Source organism: Falco naumanni, chromosome 1 (genome assembly GCF_017639655.2).
Source record: "Falco naumanni isolate bFalNau1 chromosome 1, bFalNau1.pat, whole genome shotgun sequence".
NCBI lineage: Eukaryota > Metazoa > Chordata > Aves > Falconiformes > Falconidae > Falco > Falco naumanni.
In genome coordinates this window covers 66,542,638-66,564,321 of record NC_054054.1, presented here as the reverse complement: position 1 = coordinate 66,564,321, position 21,684 = coordinate 66,542,638, and the positions used below count along the sequence as shown (strand labels likewise).

Sequence of the window (21,684 nt, the reverse complement as noted above, 5' to 3'; positions counted from 1 at the left end):
GGAAACTATTCTTTGGAAAGCCCTCAGTGCAAGGATGTGCCAAGTCATTCTCCTTCCGTGCTATGGAACAGATTGATTTTAAGAAGCTTCAGATAAGGGCATAAAAGGATATGAGTGAAAAAGAAATTAAAATAAATAAAAAGCTAAGGCACTATTATCATGAGAAAAGTTCCTTGCCCCACATGGTGTGGGAAAGAAGAGTAGAACAGCAATTAGAGATAATTCTAGGTCATTAAATCAGGATGGCACCCATGCACAGAACTGTGGAAACCACTAAGAGGGGAAAAAAATAAGTCTATCACTTATGCAACATGACACAAGACAGTTAATTAAGCATGGTTTCACAGGCATTCTAAACAGTTTCTCATGAAGTTGAGGCTTTATGTTTGCTTTTTTAGTACATTAAACTTTTCTGCTAATAGGTCTGATAAGAAAGCATTACACGTCTGTGGAAGAAAAGTGGAAAGAATGAACGAACATAAGTAACTCGTCTGCTCTTTATATTTCAATACTACCTCTAGACTTCAGTTCAGATCAGGCTTCCTTGTGCAGGCTGTAGAGAAGATGTGTTTAAGCTCTGTCTAAAGCGCTTTGTGTAATAACCCTGCAGCTTTGCTCTGGACAACCAAGGAAGGGGCTGGAATGCCCCAGGACTTTGCACCCAGCTTCCCATCTGGAGGAAACCAAGGCTTGTGTCCACAAAGCATGACTTCAGGTCTCTGGGGTGGGGGTGTTCTCTGCAGCCTCCAGCATGCAGGAACAGGCTGCCTCACTGCAGGTGCCCGATTTGTTTGATTTAATTAAATGCTCAATTTAAGGCTCGGATAATCCACCCCTAACGCAGAAGACAGAGATTGTCTTCCCCCACATGCCCCTCTGAATTTATCAAGTGTTAAGCAGTGGGTAGGACAAGGTTAGATTGAGGAACACAACATCTGGTGCTGCAGTGAGTGTGACAACCTTGCAAACCTGAGAAAAAGGGGTGATCTCCCATTTGCTGGCCTGTAGCAAGAAGAGTTATAGGGGTCTAGGCCTTCTGTGTGACTTCCTTGAGGAATCTGGTTTAAATACCAAAGTTGGTGTACTCCTAAGTCTAGGCTAGCTTCTGGTACACTGTTGTTTGCTTTTATAGCTTGGGATTTTGTTTCAGTCTTAGGCTCCTGAAACACCTTCAGAAACGGGAATGCAAGCTGCTGTAGAATTCGGTCGAAGCAAGGTCAGGCCTTGCAGTTGTCATTGTGCACAAGAAATGGTGTGACCTTTCTGTGTAGATTGTGTATTTATTTGTAGATGGGATGAGGTGGGATGGGGTGACCAACACTTGTGTATGCTGTTAAATACATGAGGACATCAGTTGTTTTCTATTTTCTTATACTAAACTGCTTGGGGGGAAAGGACCGCCATTTTGTGCTGTGCCTGTACAGCATCTGACCTCCAGGATCCTTGCTTGTGACCAAAGCATGTAGGCATCAAACAAATAATATATAATAATAATATATGGCATTGGCTTAAGCTAAACATAGCTAATGGAGACCCAAGCTTAGTGGCTAGATTTTCAACATTACACATTAACAAATAAGCCTGGGGAGTTTCAGCTATGGGTCAGACAACTCCACACGGGAACCAGATTTTGGGGAGAAAAACACATAACTCTGAGATTTAATTAAAAAAAAACCACTTAAAAAAAGTGGGAACTTTGTTCATTTCACAAAGAAATCTAGTGTGTGCTTAAAAAAAGCACCCACTTCAGTCCCATAGGTTTATCAAAGTCATTGCTGAAAAGGGTTTTCCAGCTCTGCAAGGAAAGAATTCACTTTCCAAAATTCCTTAGCACCCAGAAACTACTATAAATTTGACTGAAAGCTGCTGTATATTAATCAGTTTTGAAAATCCAGTTACTTCATACCCAAAATGTGAATGCTGCAATCTAACAGTAAGATTGTTCTTTTGAAAATTACAGCCAAAGAATCTGTGTTTCTCTCTATATAAAGATATATTTTTAATGGATTTTGAGTTACCCAGAGCTAAACAGAATCAGAAATTGCTGAGACATAAATATCACTGTAATGTAAATATATTCACCATTTAGTCCTGATAAATACTGGATTATAGACATCAGAACACAGAGTGGCAATTATTGGAAATCATGTGGTCATCTCAAGTATACAGTATTTCAATTAAAATAAACCCACAGAATCCTTTTTCTTTTTTAAAAGTACCATCTACCATATAATTTATTTGGATGAACTTTACGAATATATGCATTATATCATGCTAGAAGAACTTGAGAACCACTTTTTTCTTGTTCCCAGGGTCTCTTGACTGTTGGTAAGACATTATATTCATAATGATAGAATCGGTTTACAGTTGCAGATTCTGCCAAATATCTCACAAATTGTATTTGGCAAACAGCACTGCCTCTCTTTCACAAAGATAATGATCTGAAGTTTTGTTTATGTGGCACCAAAGGAAAATAGTGGTTTAGAGCTTGTGATAGAATTTCAGAAAGTTTGTGTGGAATTCTAAACTTCTGATACACTTAATAGTTAAACACTCTCATTAAACACAGAGTAGCACAGACTTTAAAAGTGTCCTTGAGAAAAGAAAAAAAAAAACAACCCAACCCACAACCCTGTTCAATTAAATAGGTTGTGTCTATTTTATTTCTGCAGGATTTACCCAGACCTACATAGCAGCTGGTGTCAATATGCATGCAATGCTTCTTACATCTGCTGGTGTTGAACATATAGATGAGTTGTCATAAAGGCTGCTCACCTGTACAGGATTTAGCATTGCATGAGCACTTTTAGGATGCATTCCGAAACCCACAGCACACAAAGGGAAACACGCTACATCAGGCTTGAGCCACCTAGAAGCCTACAGCCAGCAGGCAGTTTGGAAAGTAAACCAACATAACCTTGACAGTGCTATTGTTTGGATGACTCCGAGGAAAACAAGGAGCAGTGGGTTTGAACTGAATGTGGGACTCAGCTCTGAGAGAGGGTGTTTCTGTTCTGTGTCCTGTAGTACAGACCTAACTGGTAAGGGCTAAACTTTATTGGGAAATCCACTGGGAAATTGTTTTGGCAACAGCATCTGACCAAGGGTAGAGCATACCATACCAGTAGTGTGGTCCAGGTGCCCTGACACAGTTGGCACCTGCAGCCAGACTGTCAGCAGGCCCAGCTGGCATGTCCCAGGTCTCCCTCCGCTGCTGGCACAGCAGTGTCCCAGGGGGTTTAGTCTGGGAACCAGGTGCTATTTCTTGAGTCTGGGAGACGGTCTTTGCTTTGGTTCTTTGGGTTGGATGTGGAGAGCAGGATGTGCTAGGGGACTGCTGCAGGGATGGCAGAGGAGGCATTGCCCAAAACAGAAGGGCAAGGTGGTGCAGATCACTGACCTCAGCAAAAGGAAGGTCCTGTCCCTGGGCAAGGGGCCAGACCCAAGGCCTTTGTGTTGGTGATGGCAGCAAACAAAAGCCCTGGGACCACTGGGACCATATCTGCCTTGACAGTGACCACCTAGGGTGGTTTGGGGAACCTCCTCTGAATTTTTGTGAAGGAGAAGATCACCAGTAGCAGCCCTTCTCCTTGTGTGGCCTGCATCTTTGTGCAGCTTCATTGGCTGGACTTTTGGGATGGAGGAACAGGGGTACAATAGGAAACATGGCAATAACCATCCCAGAAGCAGCATCTTTTGTGAGAAAGAACAGGGAATGTGAGGCTTTTGATTTGAGGTTGAGACGAGACCCAGCAGCTGCCGTTGAGGTTAGGCAGACCTGTGGCAGTGCTTTTGGTGGGGAGGTCATGTCCACTGATCTAGAGCTGGCTGGAGAGTGAATGAGGAGAGAGGGGCATGCAGAATTCCAGCTGTGAACAGGCCTCTTCTTGCTGCTCATCAATCCTTTGATGTTTTCCGCCAGACATGTAAGAGCTGCTTGTACTTAGGCAGCAAAGCCGCTGAATGTTTATTCAGGGCTGTCATTGGTGGTAAAACTGGAATGCCCAGCAGAGAGAACTGGAAAGAGGGGAGGCAGCTGCATAGTAGGGCTGTCCTGCTTCTTCTTCACTCTCTGTGAGGCCTTGCCTCTTCCCTTTATGGGAAAAGAAGCTGGAAATGTAAGAAGGATGGGATTCATGCAATCTTGAGATTGTGGAAGGGGTTAGTGGGGAAGAACAGAAAGATGGAGAGGGTGCATACTCTGCTTTTACTGAAAGACTGGAAGGAGGTGACACTCAAACTTGGTTGAGGTTGCACCAGGTTAACATTAAAAGGGACAGTAAAATACACACATAGGACGAGCAAGTTAAAGGAGAGTTAGCCCCTGCAACTGGCATGTGTGGCTCTTCTGACAGCCCTTACATCTGTCAGTTTTGTTACCACAGACTTGCTAATGCAAACACAATGAGATCTTTTAGGGGTTTATGGAAGTTTGCTAGCAAAATACTGGCTCCAAGGCCAGATCCTGGCTATGTTTGGGCATGAGAGACTGCAACTGCTAATAACTAATGCTAGTGACCTTCATGCTGCCATCTAGTGTTTCCTCATAGACAGAGACATCATCTCAAAAAAGAAACTTGGAAGCTCCGTAATGCTGTATTCAGAACAAATGTAATTTATTCCTGCTGAAATCAATGCTGGACAACACACAAGCTAAAGGAGAGGGAATGGAGAAGAGACATGCAGAGGACCCAGTGCTTAGGGTGAATGTTTAGGAATACACCTGTTCTTAAAAAAATGTGTAACACCAGGTACAGAGAGACATCTCCATGGCAAGACTGAACCAGAATTTGTCCTCATTTGTTTTTCACTCTGTGAAATTAATATGGCTGTTTGCAAGGTGCAGCAGTACACAACCGAGCAAGAATCCAAGCAGAAGCTTGTCTTAACAGAGACCAGCATAAAAAGCTTGGTAGGTTCTTCTTGTCTGTCCTTGCTACTCTCATAAAAAACACATGGTATGTTTACTTCACAGCCACTGGATACTGATTTTTCTTTCAAGTATACATGATGGCTACCAAGAGGTAACAAGTTGTTGAGTTGTTGCTGGGGGCACATGCAAAAGATTTGACACTTGGCCCTTCAAAGCTTGATCCCTGGTTCTGAGGAGCTGTAAGAGGATGCTTTTCTAATTGTTGCACATCGTGGATTCATGCTGGAACTGCAGAACTCTAATCCTAATAATAAAAACTCAATAGTTCATGGGCTGGATGATGCAATTACAACAGACAGAGCATTCTTCTTCCCCAGGCTTCTTTAAGGTGTTTTGTGTCAAAGTCCAAAACAAACATGAAGCATCCAAAATGACTGTTCTCTGTTGGAGGCCCTGAATTCTGAGCTTTGCTTCCTGACAACCTGAGCAGGAAAGCTGCTAGGGAGGGCCGCACAAGTGAAAAATGGCAAATATTAGCTAGTTTAAGAAAAGAGACTGACTAGAGCGAAAGGAAAGTCATAATGAGAAGCCTTTAAAGGGCTCCTGCTGACATTGTATGAAATCAGGTATGAATGTAGTAATTTCCAGGAAAGATTTCCCATTTGTAATAAAATCTGGGAGCAGCTTTTGAACATTTCGTACACAAACTGACTGCATATTCTCAGTGCAGTCACAACACAGCTTGTTTAGGTGAAGAGGAATATCAGTACAGCAAAGAACAGAACCAGACACTTGAGCAGAAAGGACAATGTAAGTCTCTGCTTACAAATCACTTATCAAGTCAAAACATGAAAGCTGTCTCAGGCCTTTAGGTCTTCAAAGACCCAGTCCACAGAACAAAGTCCTCAGGTGTGTAATGGTAGGGCCCATGTCTCATTCAGACTATTCCTGTTTTTTCAGCAAGAGAACAAATACATCTCAGTCCCACCAAAAAGAGCCAACTGCTGGATTAAGGCATCATTACTCCTCCTCTCCAGCTGTTGGTACCAGGCTGCAACACCCATATAGGTACCAAAAGGTTTCTCCTAAACACACTGAACAAAAAAGCAACCTTTATGCTTAGTGGGCTTTGAATTCAGACTCAACAGAGTTGCATGTTCTGAATATAGGAATGTTATTTTCCAAAGCTAATGTTTAATGCTTATTGCTGTGGAAGGAAGCCACATTCTCTTTCAGTTCCTTGCTCTCCCTGGTTCCATCGAGTCACGATTGCATGGACAAGTGAATGAAAAAAAGATGCACTTCAGCTCTTTTCCAAAGCACTCAGGATTTCTGTGGAATAAAAAAGAGCAATAGACTTCTGTTTTACAGCTTCATCTCTGAAGAGCCCATCTGAGAATACCACTGAGCAAAGGCTTGAAAACCAAGGGTACATGTCTGTAAGCAGTCTCTTCAGAAACTGCATCATCTGCTTGCTTAAAAAGTGGCCACGTGCTTGCAGGTGTGGGATACAGGGCCCACAGACCGATGGCCACACAGCTCCAAAAACAACCTGCTCCCCATCCAGCAGGGAGAGACTGCTGTTGGGGCTCTGGCATCAGGGATTCACCAGAATCTGAAGTGAACTAGGGTACTCCTTTCTGAGCGACCACTGCTTTTACTCCATGGGGAAGTGGGCAAGGGCTTTGTGGGTAAGATGTGGGCCAAAGCCACAGGAATCAGCACAAAGCTTGTGGGGGGCATGCCATGTTCTCTGCTCTTGAATCCTCTTCAATCAGTTTAAGTGGACCAATATTTTTCTTTAACTATTTTCCTGTAATTTTTTAAAAGAGTTTTTGTGTAAATGTTGCAAAAGAAAATTTATTGTTTCTTAAGGAACAAATTTTCCCCCTGCACCCACACAACTTAATTTTTTCCCTCCTCCTCTTCCAATGATAGATTAAACATGTAAATGGGAAACTTGCACAGCTCTGGCACTGGGTAGATTTATTTTTTTTTCTAAATCAAAACGTACAACTTCACTTGTTCTTTTCTTCTCAGTTTTGGGGACAATGATTCTGTCCTTCAGGCAAGCTAAATAAATAGGAAGGACGTTAACTTCAGTATGTTCTTTGTCTCATGATTCACTATAACATTTCCCTAGTACTAGGCATGGCTGCCTCCCGAATAAGCAGAGTTAAAACCTTCCTGTAGGTGTCTAAGACCTCTTGGGCAGAAGGCCTTTCGGCTGGGTCCTGCTTCTTACATGCTGCATGGATGTCAAACAAATGCAGTCGCACAACGTCACTTCCTTCAACATGGCCCAAGAAAAAATTTGAGACATCTGGGATTTTCCAGATGTCTGTTTTCTCATCATACGGAGGCATGAGGTCATCCTTGAATGGCACTTCTTCTCCATAGGGCCAATGCTGTTCAGGAGCTACAAACTCGCCCCGGAGCTCCCGATGACCACACTTCACCAGCTTGCCAGCACTCCTGTTCACAACAGGCAAAGCGTCCAAATCATTCACCAGGATGTGAAAGTCACTTGTTAGGAGATACTGAGAGAGGACCTTGTCCAGGTCATTTGAGTCACACATCACTAAGGTGCCCAGAGGGCTGCTGTGCAGGTACTGAATGACACTCACGTAGTCTATAGCAAGCATCAACCTGCGATGCCAGGTGTTCATGCCCTTGTACTTGGGGATGTGGAGAGTTTCATTCAGGCCCCTCAGGGAGCCTAGAGGATGGTACTCAGTGAGGATTGTGAACTGCTGCTCACAGTAGCCAAGCAGCCGGACAACGTGCTTGCTTTGAAGTGCTTTCAGCATCTTCAGTCCATGGAGAAAGTCCTCCTTCAGGTCTGAGTTGGTGAGCTCTGAAAGGACCACTTTGTTTTCCTTCCACTCAGAAAGGAAGACCTGAGAACACACAAGAGACATGTAAGACACGTGGAGAGCCTTGTCACACCAACCACTGCCAGCTGCCACTGACTTTCGAGTCACTGCTTAGTCACAACTGCAAACTAGTCACCAGAGACGGTCAAGCCTTCAGGTAGGGCCATGTACCTGCCACAGCAAGCCCTTACCAATGGTATAATCACATCAAAATTTCCAAAGTTTTCTCTGGAATGGGCAATGCGGTTGAATTAAATTATTTCATACCACCCAACCAGCCAGTCTTACTCTACCGTGACTGTGCCATGCTCCACAAGCGCTTCACCACTCTCTGTGATTTTGCTTTTATAGCTGGATGTCATTTGGTGTCCGGAAGGTGCTCAGGTCACGCTCTCCTACCTGTGCTGTGCACCTTGTCAGTAGCCATATGCCCAGGATGCCTACAGTAATTAGCTGCTGCAAGGATAATTATAACAGCGGTATGGGCATTAATTAGCCAGCAAACAGTGAAAGCTCGTTATCCACAGCAGAGAAGAAAGGAAAACCAAACTCACCTTTTTCACAGCACCTTCACCAACACACCTGAGTTTCCTGACTTCCCTATTGATGGCTTCGCAGGAGAGCCACGGGGAACAGTTCTTCACCGCTCCCAGCCTGAAGTACCCAGACGGGCAGAGGCCGGGGTCTGTTTCGCTGCGTCCCGAAGAGCCGTCGAACGTGCTGAGGTACAGGTAGAGCAGGGCATTGAGCAGCAGGATGGCCGCAAACAGTAATGCCAACGAGACTGGCGACACCTCCCTGGGAGGAAACTCCCTTCGAGAGAAGCGCGGCTTCTTCTCCATGGCTGTGCCCTCTGCATCCTCCGGGAAAGGCGGGCGCTGAGCAAGGACCCTCTGCCCAGCCCGGGGGTGAAGGTCCGGGGCCGTCCCACCGCGGGCCCGCCCGGCTGGCGCCGCAGCCCCGAGCCCGCAGCCCCAGCACAGGCCCCGCGCGCAGCGCCGCAAGGCCCCCCGGCTGTCAGCTCGACGCCCGCCTCGCTGCTCACCCTCCCGCCTTGTAAACCGGGGCCCGGCCTGCCGGCCCGCCCGGGCGCAGACGCCTGACCCCGGCAAACGCGGCGGCGGCGGGGGGGGTAAGGACCGACCGCGCTTCCCGGCCCCGCCGCGGCCGCGCAGGGCAGTGGTGCTGCCGGCGGCGCCGCCCCGGGGCGGAGCGCAGCGACATGGCGGCAGCGGCGGGGCTGGTGGCGGCCGTGGCGGCGGCGCTGGGCGCCCTGCTGATGGCGCCCGGTGTCACGCAGCCGCACGGGGAGGGCTCGGCGGCGGGGCGCGGGCCCGGGCCGCTCGGGGGGGCGGCGGCGGAGCGGCACCCCTCGGGGCGGATGGACCAGGCCCTGCTGCTCGTCCGCAACGAGCTGGCGGCGCAGGGCCTGCGCCTCGCCGCCCTCTCCGGCGCCTGCCACCAGGTGAGCGGGGCAGCGGCGCCGAGCCGCGCCGTGCGGGGGTCCCGCCGGCCCCCGCCGCTCCCAGCCCCGCGCCGGCCCCCGGCGGGGCTGCGGGCCTTTCCCCGCGGCTTTGCGAGGCAGCTGCGCCCCGGTTGTGCCTCGCAGCAGCACACCGGGAAGCCCTGCAGCCCCTGGGCGCCGCCAGCCCCCGGGCGCCTCCCCTTGCCTTCAACACGGTGCGGTGGCAGACCCCCCTTCGCCGTCCTTGGGCGCTGATGCGTTCGCTTCACCCTCTTCTTCCACAGTGCTTGTATCAGTTCCTGGCATTTGTCCCACCAAGCAACGGGAGCCTGAGAGAACCGGGCACGGCGGCGGTGATGGTCGATACCCAGCATCCGCTCACCCTGCTGCTCAACGGCTCTGTGGGTGACAGAGAGCTCTGCAAGTATGTGGCCCGGCCCCAGGGAACACCTGGATGGCTCTGTCCTGTATTTTGGTTTTTGGTTTTTTGGTTTTTTTTGTTTTTTGGTTTTTTTTTTTTTGAAGCTGTGCACCTGTTTATTACCTGCTCATCACCTTTCCCCTGACTGCTCAGACCTAGAGTTCAGGCTTCCCCTGCTGCTGTAACCGTGGCATACGTTGTAACTGTGCCGAAAGGATCTAGGTGCAGGCAGGAGCCAAACTGGTATGCGTGGAGCCAGCATCTGCAAGCGCCTGGTTTCTCTTGCAGAGTCTGTAGCTCAAGAAGACAGGTGATGTAGTCAGCAGTGCACGTGTGGTAAAGCGTCTGTGTTAGGCTAGGGGAAGGCAGTGCTTGGCAAAGGCAGAGCCAGCTCCTTGCTAAATCACGCTGTTAGGCCAAGCTTGCCTTTCCTACAAGCATTAAGGCTTACAGCCCCCTGAATGCTGCGGCGGTACCCGCATGTAGCGGTGATGGCTCAGCAAGTTTTGTTTCCTTTATCCTTTGCAGGATTCAGTATAATTTTGGAGAGTTTGGCAATTATTCCCTTGTGGTAAAGACTCTAAGTACAAGCCTAAATACAAGCACCGAAACTGTTTCTTGTGACCTAGTCATCAATGAAGGCCCTATCAACAGCTACCTCCGTATGTAATCCTCTGTTTTTGCCTTTTCATTCCACAACTTGCATGTCTCCCAGCAGGACCAACTTCCTAAAAAACCTGTGCAACCACTTGTGCTGTGCTGAAGATGTGTCATGGGCTTGCTACTCTTCTCTCTCAGCATCTTACCTTCTTATGTTTTATACATGTGTCTCGAGGCCCTGACCAGGTTCAGGCCTCTTCAGGTGATACACTGTATAAGCACAGCCTTTTGGCAGCAGGGATTAGCCCAGAAAAATCAGTGGGTATGTGTCCGGAGGGAGGTATTTTCGTAGTTCCTGTTTCCCTGCTTCTTCCCTCTATCTTGTTTCTCTCTCAAAATGGGAAAGAATTCATAGTGTTCGGATTTTTTTGTTGTTTTTGCGCTTTTGATTTTAAATCTCATGTCTTGCTTTCTTGTTCATCTCTTTTCTAGGACTGTTTCAAATTCTTGTCTACGTCTCTTCCATTCTTTTCCTTTATGTTAGGTTATTCTTCAGTCCTTCCAGTTTTCCAGCTCTAAAGAAAAACCCTCCATGCTTGCAAACTTGACGTATTACCCTCTCCCCCATCTTCATGTTGAGGCTCTTCCTGAATCTCTAGTTTCTTCTTCAGAGTATATATAGCACATTGATTCTTTTCTCATCGTTGCCTTGTGGTGCAGTGCAGTTCTGTTTTCCTTTTTTCTGCTGAGATGTGCAGCCACTGAGTTGCACTTTGAAACTAGCCGGCTTTTGTTTTGGATTGTGGTGGTGGTTTTTTCCTTTGGGGCTCAGGCTGGGGATACGTGTTGCACAGAGAAGGGATGTGATGATTGGTGTGTTGGGCTTTCTGTTGTTTGTGTCGTGCTTGGTCAAGCCTGGGCAGCTGAGTGGTGTTGTCAGATTGTTTATAGAGTTGTGTTCTTCTCTTTTTCATGTAGCTATTCTCTTTGCTTTCCTGGTTTACATGGGAATCCTTGCTATCCTGATTGTCGGGCGCCTTTTTATGAAGTAAGTGAACAGTATTGTAATACTTCCTCCCACGTGAAGTGGAGCTGCCAGTTAAAACACATTAGAATGTTCTAGCGCTTCAGAGTCCCACTGTAACCCTGCTTGCAGATCAGATCATATCAGGTTGCTACATACAAGTTAAGCTGTGGTGGCTGCCCATATGATAATAAATACAAAGTGATACAACTTCACTTGAGAGACATCTTGCAGCCTTGTTAGTTTGTGTGTAGCGCAGTTACTGGAGAGCAACTGACACCCGCTGTCACACACCCTGCCTCACCCTCCCCGACTTGTTCCTGGGTCTAGCCCTGAACTGGCAATACAAGTCGGTGGGACCTAAGTGTGTGTAGCATATGCAGCCTTTCGTCCTGTGTACTGAATGACGTGAGTCACCCCTGCCTGCGAACAACCTGATAATAAAGCTCCCGAATCTGAGCTCACAGCAGTGTAATTATGCAGCTGAGGTCCCAGGTGTTGGCGGAATCTCAGTATTACCTATGTGAGCTGGGAAAACAGAAATAGGGACTGTCCCAACTTTTCATTTATGCTGCTAAATAGTTGATACTAAGATGAAGTTGGCTACGAAGCGCTTCTTGTTTTGTTTTCTGTTTTAAACTGTTACTCGTTTTCAGAATTGATCCAGTCAGAAACTGGGTTTACAAGAAATTGAACCCCAGAGAAACTGATCGTCTGATTAATTCTGTGAGTGACCACTGTATCTTTGCATTCTGTAGTGTTTTCATCTCTGAGGAACACACACTATCTGGACATCTGGGGACTTGTTTATTACTAATCATATTCCCTTTGTGTATATTCCCCTTGGCAAATCTTGTATTGATGTCAGACAGGTAATTTTATGTCAATGCAGAGTGCTAGGCTGGTTTTCTGTGCAAGCTTAGTGGATTCCCAGTAGAGCTCTTGCAAGTCTTGAACATACAGCTTTGTGCCCTCTTTAGTTCCCTTGAGGCAAACGTGTTAGTGAAAATACTGTCCCCTTCTGACACAGGCAGCGTAAGGGAAGGGAAGGGAAGAAATGCCAGCTTTCATTTCTGTTTCCAGCACAGTAGGAATTTTAGCAGGATCTATGCGTAAATCAGGATTTCTCTGGCAGCCCTAGAGCTGGCATTTCTGTGTGAGCTGTGTTTTGTGCTAGAATACAGATAGATCATCACAGTCTGGGCTTCACATCTAGGAGGTCCAAATCAGTCTAGAATCAAATGACTTGGGAGCAGAGATCTGCAGCAGTTCTTGTTCATCTCTATAGCTGTGTTATAGCAATACCTGCTTCTGTATGTTGTCACTGAGTGATCTAGGGAACTCAATTGGAAAGAAGCCACTCCCACATGTAAAAGGATTGATTTTCTGCTGGTTTAGCTCTCTGAACAGTCTCTCTGTGGTGTCAGACAAGTTGCTGACGGCATAGGATGGGATGGATCCTCTTTTAAGAGTCAGCAACTGGATCTGCTCAACTCTGTTGTAGAGCAGCACTCACAGTGACAGCAAGTCTGACTGATTTCGACTGGACTCAACTTTCATGAGTCTCAAACACAGGGCTCTTTTCACTGCATTGTTGTTTCCACACTGGTCAAAGGTGGAGTGTGGAGCATCTGCAAATATTATTGCAATATGGTGGAGCTACGAAGGGGTTAGAAGTAGCAAGTGGGGAAACAAAAAGAAGAGGAAGATGGGGAGAACAAAGACAAACACAGTATGTGAAAGTTTGCGATTTGCTGACCTCTGTTCCCTAGGCAGCTGCTGCAGCTGCTGACTTGTCCTTCGTGTGTGTGGTTTGTTCCCAAAGGAGCTTGGGTCCCCGAACACAACAGACTCCATTAACAGTGATCCCACCCCGCGTTTTTGGAGTACAGCCTCTCGGCAGCGGCTGCGTTCCCTGGACACATTCCGAGGGTGAGCATAAGACCTTGCTCAAAAAGCAACTCTTCCAAGAACAATGAGATTTTTCCAATGGCTGTTTGACAGTGTGCAGAAACATATAGCAGATGGACAGTTCAGAGGGGTCTGTTTTACTTGGAAGATAGTCAAGGGTTTAATTCTTGGATTTTCTGAAACACTTTGCAGTTAATCTAGTTTTAGGAAACATCAAAGTTGTGGCAGAGGGTGGAAAAGAATAACATACGTTCCATGCGAAAATGCTATGTGAAGGAGCTTACTTTGGGTCACGGCCACCCATGATCTTTGAAATGCTGCTTCCTGGTTGGCAAAGCTGGAAACCTTGTACATAATCTTGCCTTAAAAATAAAATAAACCAGGTCTCACAGTTAGAAATGTTTTAATGGGCATAAACATTAACTTTGTGTTCACATACATATGTATTTCATTGACACGTGATACTTTGTGTGTGTTTTTGTTGTTGTCCTTTTAGGCTGTCTCTTATAATTATGGTGTTTGTTAACTATGGAGGAGGAAAATACTGGTTCTTCAAACATGAGAGTTGGAATGGTAAAGTACAATTGAGACAATTAATCTGGGTTTTAACTGCAGCAGTATCTAGATATGGTTAGCACGGTAGCTGCTGCCAGCGAGCTGTTGCTCAGCTGAGGGCTGGGACACTGTGCCAGTTTGCCTCAGCAGGGTATCTGGCTTGTTAGGTTAATGGGCAAAGCAGTGTATAGTCCTGCTTGTCACGCAGGGGTTTCAGATCACTGTCTGTGCGTAACCTTTTTATTTTTGACACAGGTTCCTATCTTTAACTTCTCTGTGGTGTTTAATGACCACAGTCAAGCTGATGGTGCTCGATGCTGTACAAACATAGTGCCTTGATTGGCAAGCTGATGGTGAAGGGGTCAGGCATCATGCTGCCCTAGTGGAGAACAGCAAGGATGCAATCCCTGAAATCTTTCCCAGGACACAGCTATCAGTTCTGACCCTATTTTTGAAGAATGGTAAAAGCAGTGAAGCAAGATGATTGGCTCTTTGTAGGTTTTGTTTATAATGTGGTTTAGGTTTTAGGGCATCAAATAATTGCAAGCAGCCAGCAATTCCTCTGGAAACTCAACAATAATGGTTAAAATTTAGGGAGGGTTCGAGGTAAATAATGTGTTCCTTTGTATTTCCCTGTAGGATTAACAGTGGCAGATCTGGTGTTCCCATGGTAAGTCTTCCTGAAGAATAGTTCTTGTGTCAAGTGGTTCTTTATGTTAAGGGTTGGAAGGAGAACATCGTGTGTACCTTGTCTCCATGTGGAAACCTATTTGGAAGGGTAAATTTGTGTTGAGTGGTTGGTAGGAATCTGCCCCTCCAGATAACAGCATCATCCTTATGAACGAGTAGAAGAGCTAAGTGCTTTCGGCTGCCCCACATCCTCCTTCCTCCCCTCACACAATGCCAGTGGAAGGCCCGGGGTTACCCTGCTAATGGAAGTGCAGTATCCCTGAGGAGCTTGTTGCCACGCTACTGTATTGGAAGTGGACAATCTGGCAAGATTAAAACCTGGACTGATAGGTATCCAGAGAGAAAATAGCCAAGGGAATTTTGCATTAAGCTAATCTGTCTGTACAACCAGAGAATGGTTGTACAGGGAAGCAATTATCCCACCTGTCCCTAGCACGCTTCCCTAAAATACGCATCGGTTGTAGTTACTCTTGGAGATGGGAGCTGGCCTTGGACTGTGAACCTAATCTAGAGGGAAGGAGCGGGACAGTTCTGAACTTCGGTCATAGATTTGCAGCTTGTGTTTTACTGCTCTGAAGATGCTCATTTAATTTTGGGTAATGGAATTTTTTGGTAGCGTATGTGTTGCTGCAAAAGACCAGAATGCTGTTACTTCTCTGAACTGTCCCTTAGTGCGGGCTCAGTTGTCTGGGAATGCCTAGCAATCAGAGGAAATAAAGTTGTCCAATTTCACTCGGTGCATGCATTTCTGGTGGGCCAGTGCAGGCTACTCTGCAGTCTTCAGTGTTTGCTGTCACACACGTGTGATGAGAAATCTATCAGCTCAATTTCCCATCTGCTCTGTTCTCCAGGTTTGTGTTCATCATGGGGACATCAGTATCATTGTCACTGAGCTCCATGCTGAGGTTGGGAAGTTCCAAGCAGAAGGTGCTCGGGAAAATCCTCTGGAGGAGTTTTCTGCTAATCTTGCTGGGAATCATAGTTGTGAATCCCAATTACTGCCTTGGACCATGTGAGTGGAACTTGCTGTCTGTCTTGTATTTCTGCAACTGTTGTTCCTGCCTCCCTGGTTGGGCTGTTGAGAAAAGTCAGCCTTACTGTTAATGACCAGTTGCTTGGGGGCAGTTTGTTGTGTCCTGTAGAGCGCTGTTCAGTTCTACACCGATGCAGTTCTCTCTGTTTGACCCCTGTGCCAACCACTGTTCATCGTCTTAGAGGTGACTTTCCCAGGGTTTTGATTTACAGAAAGTGGGGTGGCAGAGTGGAGGTGTCCCTTGTACCCGCAGGTGCAGTGCGTGTCAGCTCTCCCTGGAGAAAGGCAGCTTTCATATTTACTAAAGAGCCCATGTCTGCTCCTCTTCCATTATTGCTTTCATGTTTTCCAGTGTCCTGGGATAATCTGCGTATTCCTGGGGTGCTCCAGAGGCTGGGATTCACGTACCTGGTGGTTGCTGCTCTTGAGCTCCTGTTTACCAGAGCTGGGGCTGAGAATGGGACCTTGGTGAGTTATGTGGGGAGATGACAAGTGATACTGGAGTAGGGTTGCTTGTCTGAGCACAAAGAACGCATGAGAAATTATGAGAAAACATGTAGCATCTTACTTGATGTGTAGTGCAGTGTGACCTGGCAGAAGTTTCGGGGAACATGCACCCTTCAGTGTCCAGGTCTGCATTTTATCACATCTAGCTTTGCTCTATTTGAGGATTTCACTGATCCATTCAGCTGGTGCTTAGAAGCAGGCATTCCCAGGCAGTTTTGATGACTTTCCACCACCAATGGACCCCAGGGACAGACATAGCTGTGCTGAATCCTGTGGCCTGCATTTTGTCTGGTTAATTTTGGCAGTGTTTTTTCACAGCAGGGGAAAGTAATACTGCTTTTTGGCCTTTGGAGTCTGTTTTCCCAAAAGGCTTTTGTTCTACTCATGAATCAAAATTCCTTTTGACATTTTCCAAGCTAAAAAACATTGTGGGCTATTGTTTTGGTTTCTTTCTCCCCCTCCCCCAAGTAACTAAGTGTGTGGAAATTGTTCATGAAGATGAAAGGTCTCTTGATAGAACCCAGTTTTGTAATGACAACAGCTCTCATATCTGGGGGACTGCCTGCCAGGAAGCACAGGATGTCCCCAGGGGCATGCTTTTCACTTGCCAGCTAATACCCCACTCCCTCCATCTCATGCAGGAGACGCCATGTCCTGCTCTGCAGGATATTCTCCCCTACTGGCCACAGTGGATTTTCATTCTGATGTTAGAAGTGATTTGGCTCTGCCTGACCTTTTTGTTACCAGTGCCAGGTTGTCCCAGGTAAGACTGTGCACTCGGACTGCTTTCTATGGGCCATCAGATTGTTTTTCTTCTAGTGAGTAGAAAATACATTTTATTACCCATAAGGAAAGAATGAAGAGGAGAGCTTTTAGGCCAGCATTCATTAAGGGAAGCACTCATCATGTGAAAAAACTTCTTTACTTTGGTACTGAAGTACCAGGTGTTACAAAAGGTGACATCGTTGCTCCCTTCTGTCTAAAGAAGAGGATTAAAATCTTCTTGGGGTCTGTGTACAGCAATATACGATCGTTGCAATGTCATCCCTGTCTCTATCTTTGCCCCTTTAAAGGGTCAGCACCTGCAGGGCAGGTGGAGCAGCAGCTTTAGGCTCCCAATACTGCCTGTCCCCTCGTGACTCAACTGCTTATAGAATTGCAATGATCAAAACAGGGTGGTCACCAGCCAGGTGTCATGTAGGACCAGTGTTTCACTGTGTGCCTCTGGCCAGGAAAACATTGAGCATTTAGTGGGCTAGGCCACTGGACCAGCTGCTATTCAGGTGGAGCGTGCCAGCACTTTATGCCATAACCTGTTTGCTTTTGTCCTAGGGGCTATCTTGGTCCTGGGGGCATTGGAGACTTTGGACGCTATCCCAACTGCACTGGAGGAGCAGCTGGTTACATTGATCGTTTGCTTCTTGGAGAAAAGCATATATATCAGCATCCCTCTTCAAGCGTAAGTAGCTTTTGGTTTGCAGTACGAAGCCGCAGGCAAGCACTGAGCAGAGCTGTCAGGTAATGATGGTTGCTCAGGTGCCCTCTAACAGCTGTTTTCTCTCTAAGGTGATTTACCAAACAACGGTGCCATATGATCCTGAAGGGATCCTGGGGACCATAAATAGCATTTTTATGGCATTTCTGGGACTGCAGGTACCTCTTTTCTTTCTGGCTGTGCACTATAATGGGAAGATTCAAAATATCTTGGATGTGGGGAGGCAACTTGGTTTCTTTATTTAAGGCTGAGACTGGTTCTAACAAAACCTTCTGCAAAGCAATGCTTTCAGGCTGACTTAGCCTGAGGTGAGTGTCAGAACTGGAATCTAACCTGGCAGTAACTTGCATTAGATAAACCAAAACTCTTTCTTAGTTTTTCTAAGAGATAGACACAAGGAGTTTGCAAAATATCCACCCGGAAACTTTCTTTGCTTGTTTTAAGGTTGGGCTTATGCTGGGAGTAGGCTGGCTCTGCATGTTGGAAAATGGGGCCAAGAGATGCATGGACTTCACAGCTTTATTTTAAACATACGGTTTTAAAGGTCGCAGCTGAACATGTTCCCCATGTTAATTTTCCACTTGACATGCAGTGTTAGCCATCTCACATAGGTGCTATGGGTGTGCTCACCTTTCCAGACACGGGGGAGGCAGGGGTTTGCATTAGTGCTACCAACATCAAAAGCTCACAGCTCACCACTGTGTTTAAAATAAGGTATCATGATGCTTTTTGATGCAGTTCTAGTTAGTCATTGCCGGCTTTTCTGTCTGTGCAGCAGCTGTTAACCAAACTGAAACTTTTGTGCTGGGAAAGGAATGTCACTGCATGTTAGCACTGGGTTAAAAATTGATTGGGAATCTCTGTGGGGCAGAGCTTGGACCAGAAGCGTGACACCGAGGAAAAGAGTCATCAGGACACATTTCTTAGTGGTGCATGAAACGGAGTGTGTGCTCCGAGCCAGCCAGGGTGCAACACGGCGTTGTGGAGAAGCTGTGGGGACTGGTTGGGGAGTCATCATGGTGTGCCTTTGTGCAGTCTTTGCTGAGGGAGATGGAGCTTGAGTCACATTGTGTTAACCTGAAAAAGTTGCTTGTCCCCTTCCTCCGTGTTAACGTAGCAGGGAGGAGAGAAAAGGTGCACTTTACCCCATCTGTGTCCATTCTTCACAGAGTTCCTATTCTGAGCCTTTCAGCCACTTAGTTGGTATAAATCCTATTTCTGTTTTCTGCCTTAGCACAGGTAGCTGGTGGCAAATATATCTGGCTCTTGAAACATGGTGACAATTATGGGCATTAATTAAGTTTTTGTATTCTATTAGGCAGGAAAAGTGATCTTGTTCTACAAAGACCAGCACAAACAAATTATGAGTCGGTTCATCATATGGAGCATAGTAATGGTAAGACAGTCAGTTTTGTAGCTCTTTAGTAGACATACATTTTTATGCAATACAAACTTGGTATTTCTGAAACATGTTGCAGTGGTTATATAATCTTTAGCAACTTTCTATTTCAGGGAATTATTTCTGCTATCTTGACAAAATGTTCTAAAGAAGAAGGGTTTATTCCCATAAACAAGAACTTATGGTAAGCAAAGAGATACAACTTTTAGTATGATTTTGTTAAAGTACTATTTTACCTTGGAGAATGTTTTACCTTTCATATATTGAGGTCTGTCTGTATCACCTAGTTCTCTAAATAATCTTTCTACTGAAAACGTGTGTAGGTCAGTATCGTATGTGACAACCATGAGCTGCTTTGCCTTCATCCTCTTACTGCTGATGTATTACCTTGTGGATGTCAAGAGACTGTGGTCAGGTGCTCCATTTTTCTACCCAGGTCAGTGAAATCACAGCAGGAAACATATTCCTTCCAATTCCTGCTGCACAGATACTATCCTTTTATGTTTTCTGAGCTTCCCTTTCTTTTTTTAAAGAGTTGGGGTTTAGAATGAGATAACCTGAAAGATGCCGGAATGATTAACTTGAGCCAAATCTTTGCATAGAACTAGGACACTTGAGACCAGATATTTAGGAGAGAGGGACTGTCACCTTTAAATGAGGGCTGGAAGTTACTATTGCCCAATGGCTGTTCTCAGTTTGGTCTCAAGTTAAGGTCCCAGGGAACAGCTGCCTAGTACCAAGCAAAATACCACAGCTGGTTCGTAGTTGGTTTTGGAAAGGATTGCTGAGCCTTGGGTAACCTAATGGGAAACTCAAAGGTCTGTCAACAGAGTAATACCACTTCTGAAGATGTGGAAGATGAAATCCCCTGGGCAGCTGTGTAGGTTCTGTCTCTATGTGCTTTTAGAGAAGTGTGTCTCCCAAAGCATCCTACTGTGGTTTTAACCACACTGGGCTCTTGACAAACATTTGAGTACAGAATGCAAACCCAAAGCAGAGGGAACCTTTCAGCAGCTTTGGTGGCTGGACAGGAAGAGGGGTAGGGTGACAGCATGGTATCATATCTCCTACCAGAAATCCCAGAGCTTTGAAGGGTAGTCAGCATTTGTTTGTAAAGGCAATAGATCTGACCAAATAGGTTGGCACCTGGCCACCCTGAAGACAGTAACTGTGATTATTCTCCTTGTCAGTAAAATTGCAGGATACTGATTTGGTTGTATTTTCGATTTAGCATATAGGTTGTCTGTCTTTCTTTTCAATAAGCATTTTGGGGGAGAGAACCTCTCAGACTATATTTGAAAACACACACGTGTAGTGTCTTTGGGGCAAGTAACATTAGCTGTTGTGAATAGCTGCTGTTGTCTTGGTGCCACTCTGTTTTCTAAGCCTGGCATGCCTCTGCCTGCTTACTCTGAAGCAAGCTCATACCTGCTCTTTCAGATGGTACGACCTGTGCTTACTTTCAGGAATGAACTCAATCCTGGTCTACGTTGGACATGAAGTGTTCGAAAACTATTTCCCTTTTAAGTGGAAGATGCAAGACAGTCAATCCCATGCAGAGCATCTGACTCAAAATCTCACTGCAACAACTCTTTGGGTCATAATATCATACGTACTTTACAGGAGAAGGATATTCTGGAAAATCTAATAGAGATGGCCAGGGTGTAGCTAGCCTAGGTTCTGATGGGGCAAGTGCAAAAGGTGGATTAGCCTGAAATACTGCCACTCGTGCTAGGCTGTATTAATAAAAAGGGATACTAGTTCAAGTTTACAGTGCAATGGAAGTTGTCATCAAGACTTTTATGTGACTTAAGGGACAGTATTTTCCTATTTAGCAAGTAACTTACTAGTCTGCTGCAGTTGCTTTCTTTCTGTTTTCTGTATTTTGTATGTATTTTACTGATCTCCTTCCTTCACATAGAGAAACTGAACATACTGCAACAGCTGGGCAGTCAAAGACAGCCTGATGGTGCTTGTGAAAGGAACTGCAAGGGATCTGGGTGGTGACTGCAAGGGGTTATCAGAACAGGACTGTACTAACAGTCATTGCATCTGACAAGACGCCCCCTAATTCACATGGTCCGGGGTTTGTATATACCCTTGGCACATGCCCCATGCCTGCACCACTCTGACTACTGGCACGCATTTAACTTGGCCATCTTTTTGCCATGGGAACGCTGGCAGCATCCTTAGCCCTGCACTTGGGTGGGCGGTACAGTGACTGTCTGGGAAGGTCTGAGGGGCACCTTTGTGCTGCAGCATGCTGTGGAAAGTGGCGAGTCAACTGGTCATTCATTCTTCATTTTGTTCTTCCAATTTGGCCTTGGATCAAAACCTTAAGTTTAGGATCCTGCTGAAGCCCGCTGCCAAAGATCTCTTCTGTTAGCTTATTAATTAGCATGCTGCTGCTACAGGTATAGCAGCCCATCTGTGCATGTTCTGGGCCTTTGTGTTGCATACCTTTAGCCTAGATGAGGTCCAAGTTTCATGTGCTACACTCTTAAGAGTGCAGAAAGGCCAGTTCCTGTTGACTTTATATAATCACTTGGATATTACTAAACTTCAGTCAATGCAGTTCTCTTTATAAATGGATTTACATTAAGGACCCTAAATCTGAAAACCAGAAATACGGGTAGAATTCAGCCAAAAAGGAAGACAGCAGACCAATTCAATGCAAGATAATAGTTTTTGGAAACTCCGGAAAGTCATTTGTGCTGTGATTTCCGAAAGAGTGCTAATAAAAAGCCTGAAATACCCTGCTATGTTCTCTGTGTGTATTTATAGAGAGAAAGAACCAAGATGCACACCTTAGTATAATGCTATAGAAAAACACCC

General features: G+C 45.9%; 2 protein-coding genes across 2 annotated transcripts; one reads left to right on the top strand and one right to left on the bottom strand.

Moving 5' to 3' along the window:
* Nucleotides 1-4,592: 4,592 nt before the first annotated feature.
* Nucleotides 4,593-8,595, bottom strand: POMK (protein O-mannose kinase). Its single transcript, XM_040597484.1, has 2 exons — nt 8,304-8,595; nt 4,593-7,773 (listed from the first exon to the last, which is right to left on the bottom strand). The coding sequence occupies exons 1-2, from the start codon at nt 8,589-8,591 to the stop codon at nt 7,000-7,002; spliced, it is 1,062 nt and encodes a 353-aa protein (XP_040453418.1). The 5' UTR covers nt 8,592-8,595; the 3' UTR covers nt 4,593-6,999.
* Nucleotides 8,596-8,948: 353 nt separating this feature from the next.
* HGSNAT (heparan-alpha-glucosaminide N-acetyltransferase) lies at nt 8,949-21,608 on the top strand. The gene is made up of 17 exons (XM_040597395.1): nt 8,949-9,214; nt 9,499-9,638; nt 10,164-10,297; nt 11,214-11,283; nt 11,916-11,985; nt 13,085-13,191; nt 13,667-13,743; nt 14,365-14,395; nt 15,267-15,427; nt 15,801-15,916; nt 16,597-16,718; nt 17,288-17,414; nt 17,522-17,608; nt 18,769-18,846; nt 18,963-19,033; nt 19,173-19,285; nt 20,316-21,608. The coding sequence occupies exons 1-17, from the start codon at nt 8,972-8,974 to the stop codon at nt 20,495-20,497; spliced, it is 1,929 nt and encodes a 642-aa protein (XP_040453329.1). The 5' UTR covers nt 8,949-8,971; the 3' UTR covers nt 20,498-21,608.
* The last annotated feature ends 76 nt before the right edge of the window (nt 21,609-21,684 follow it).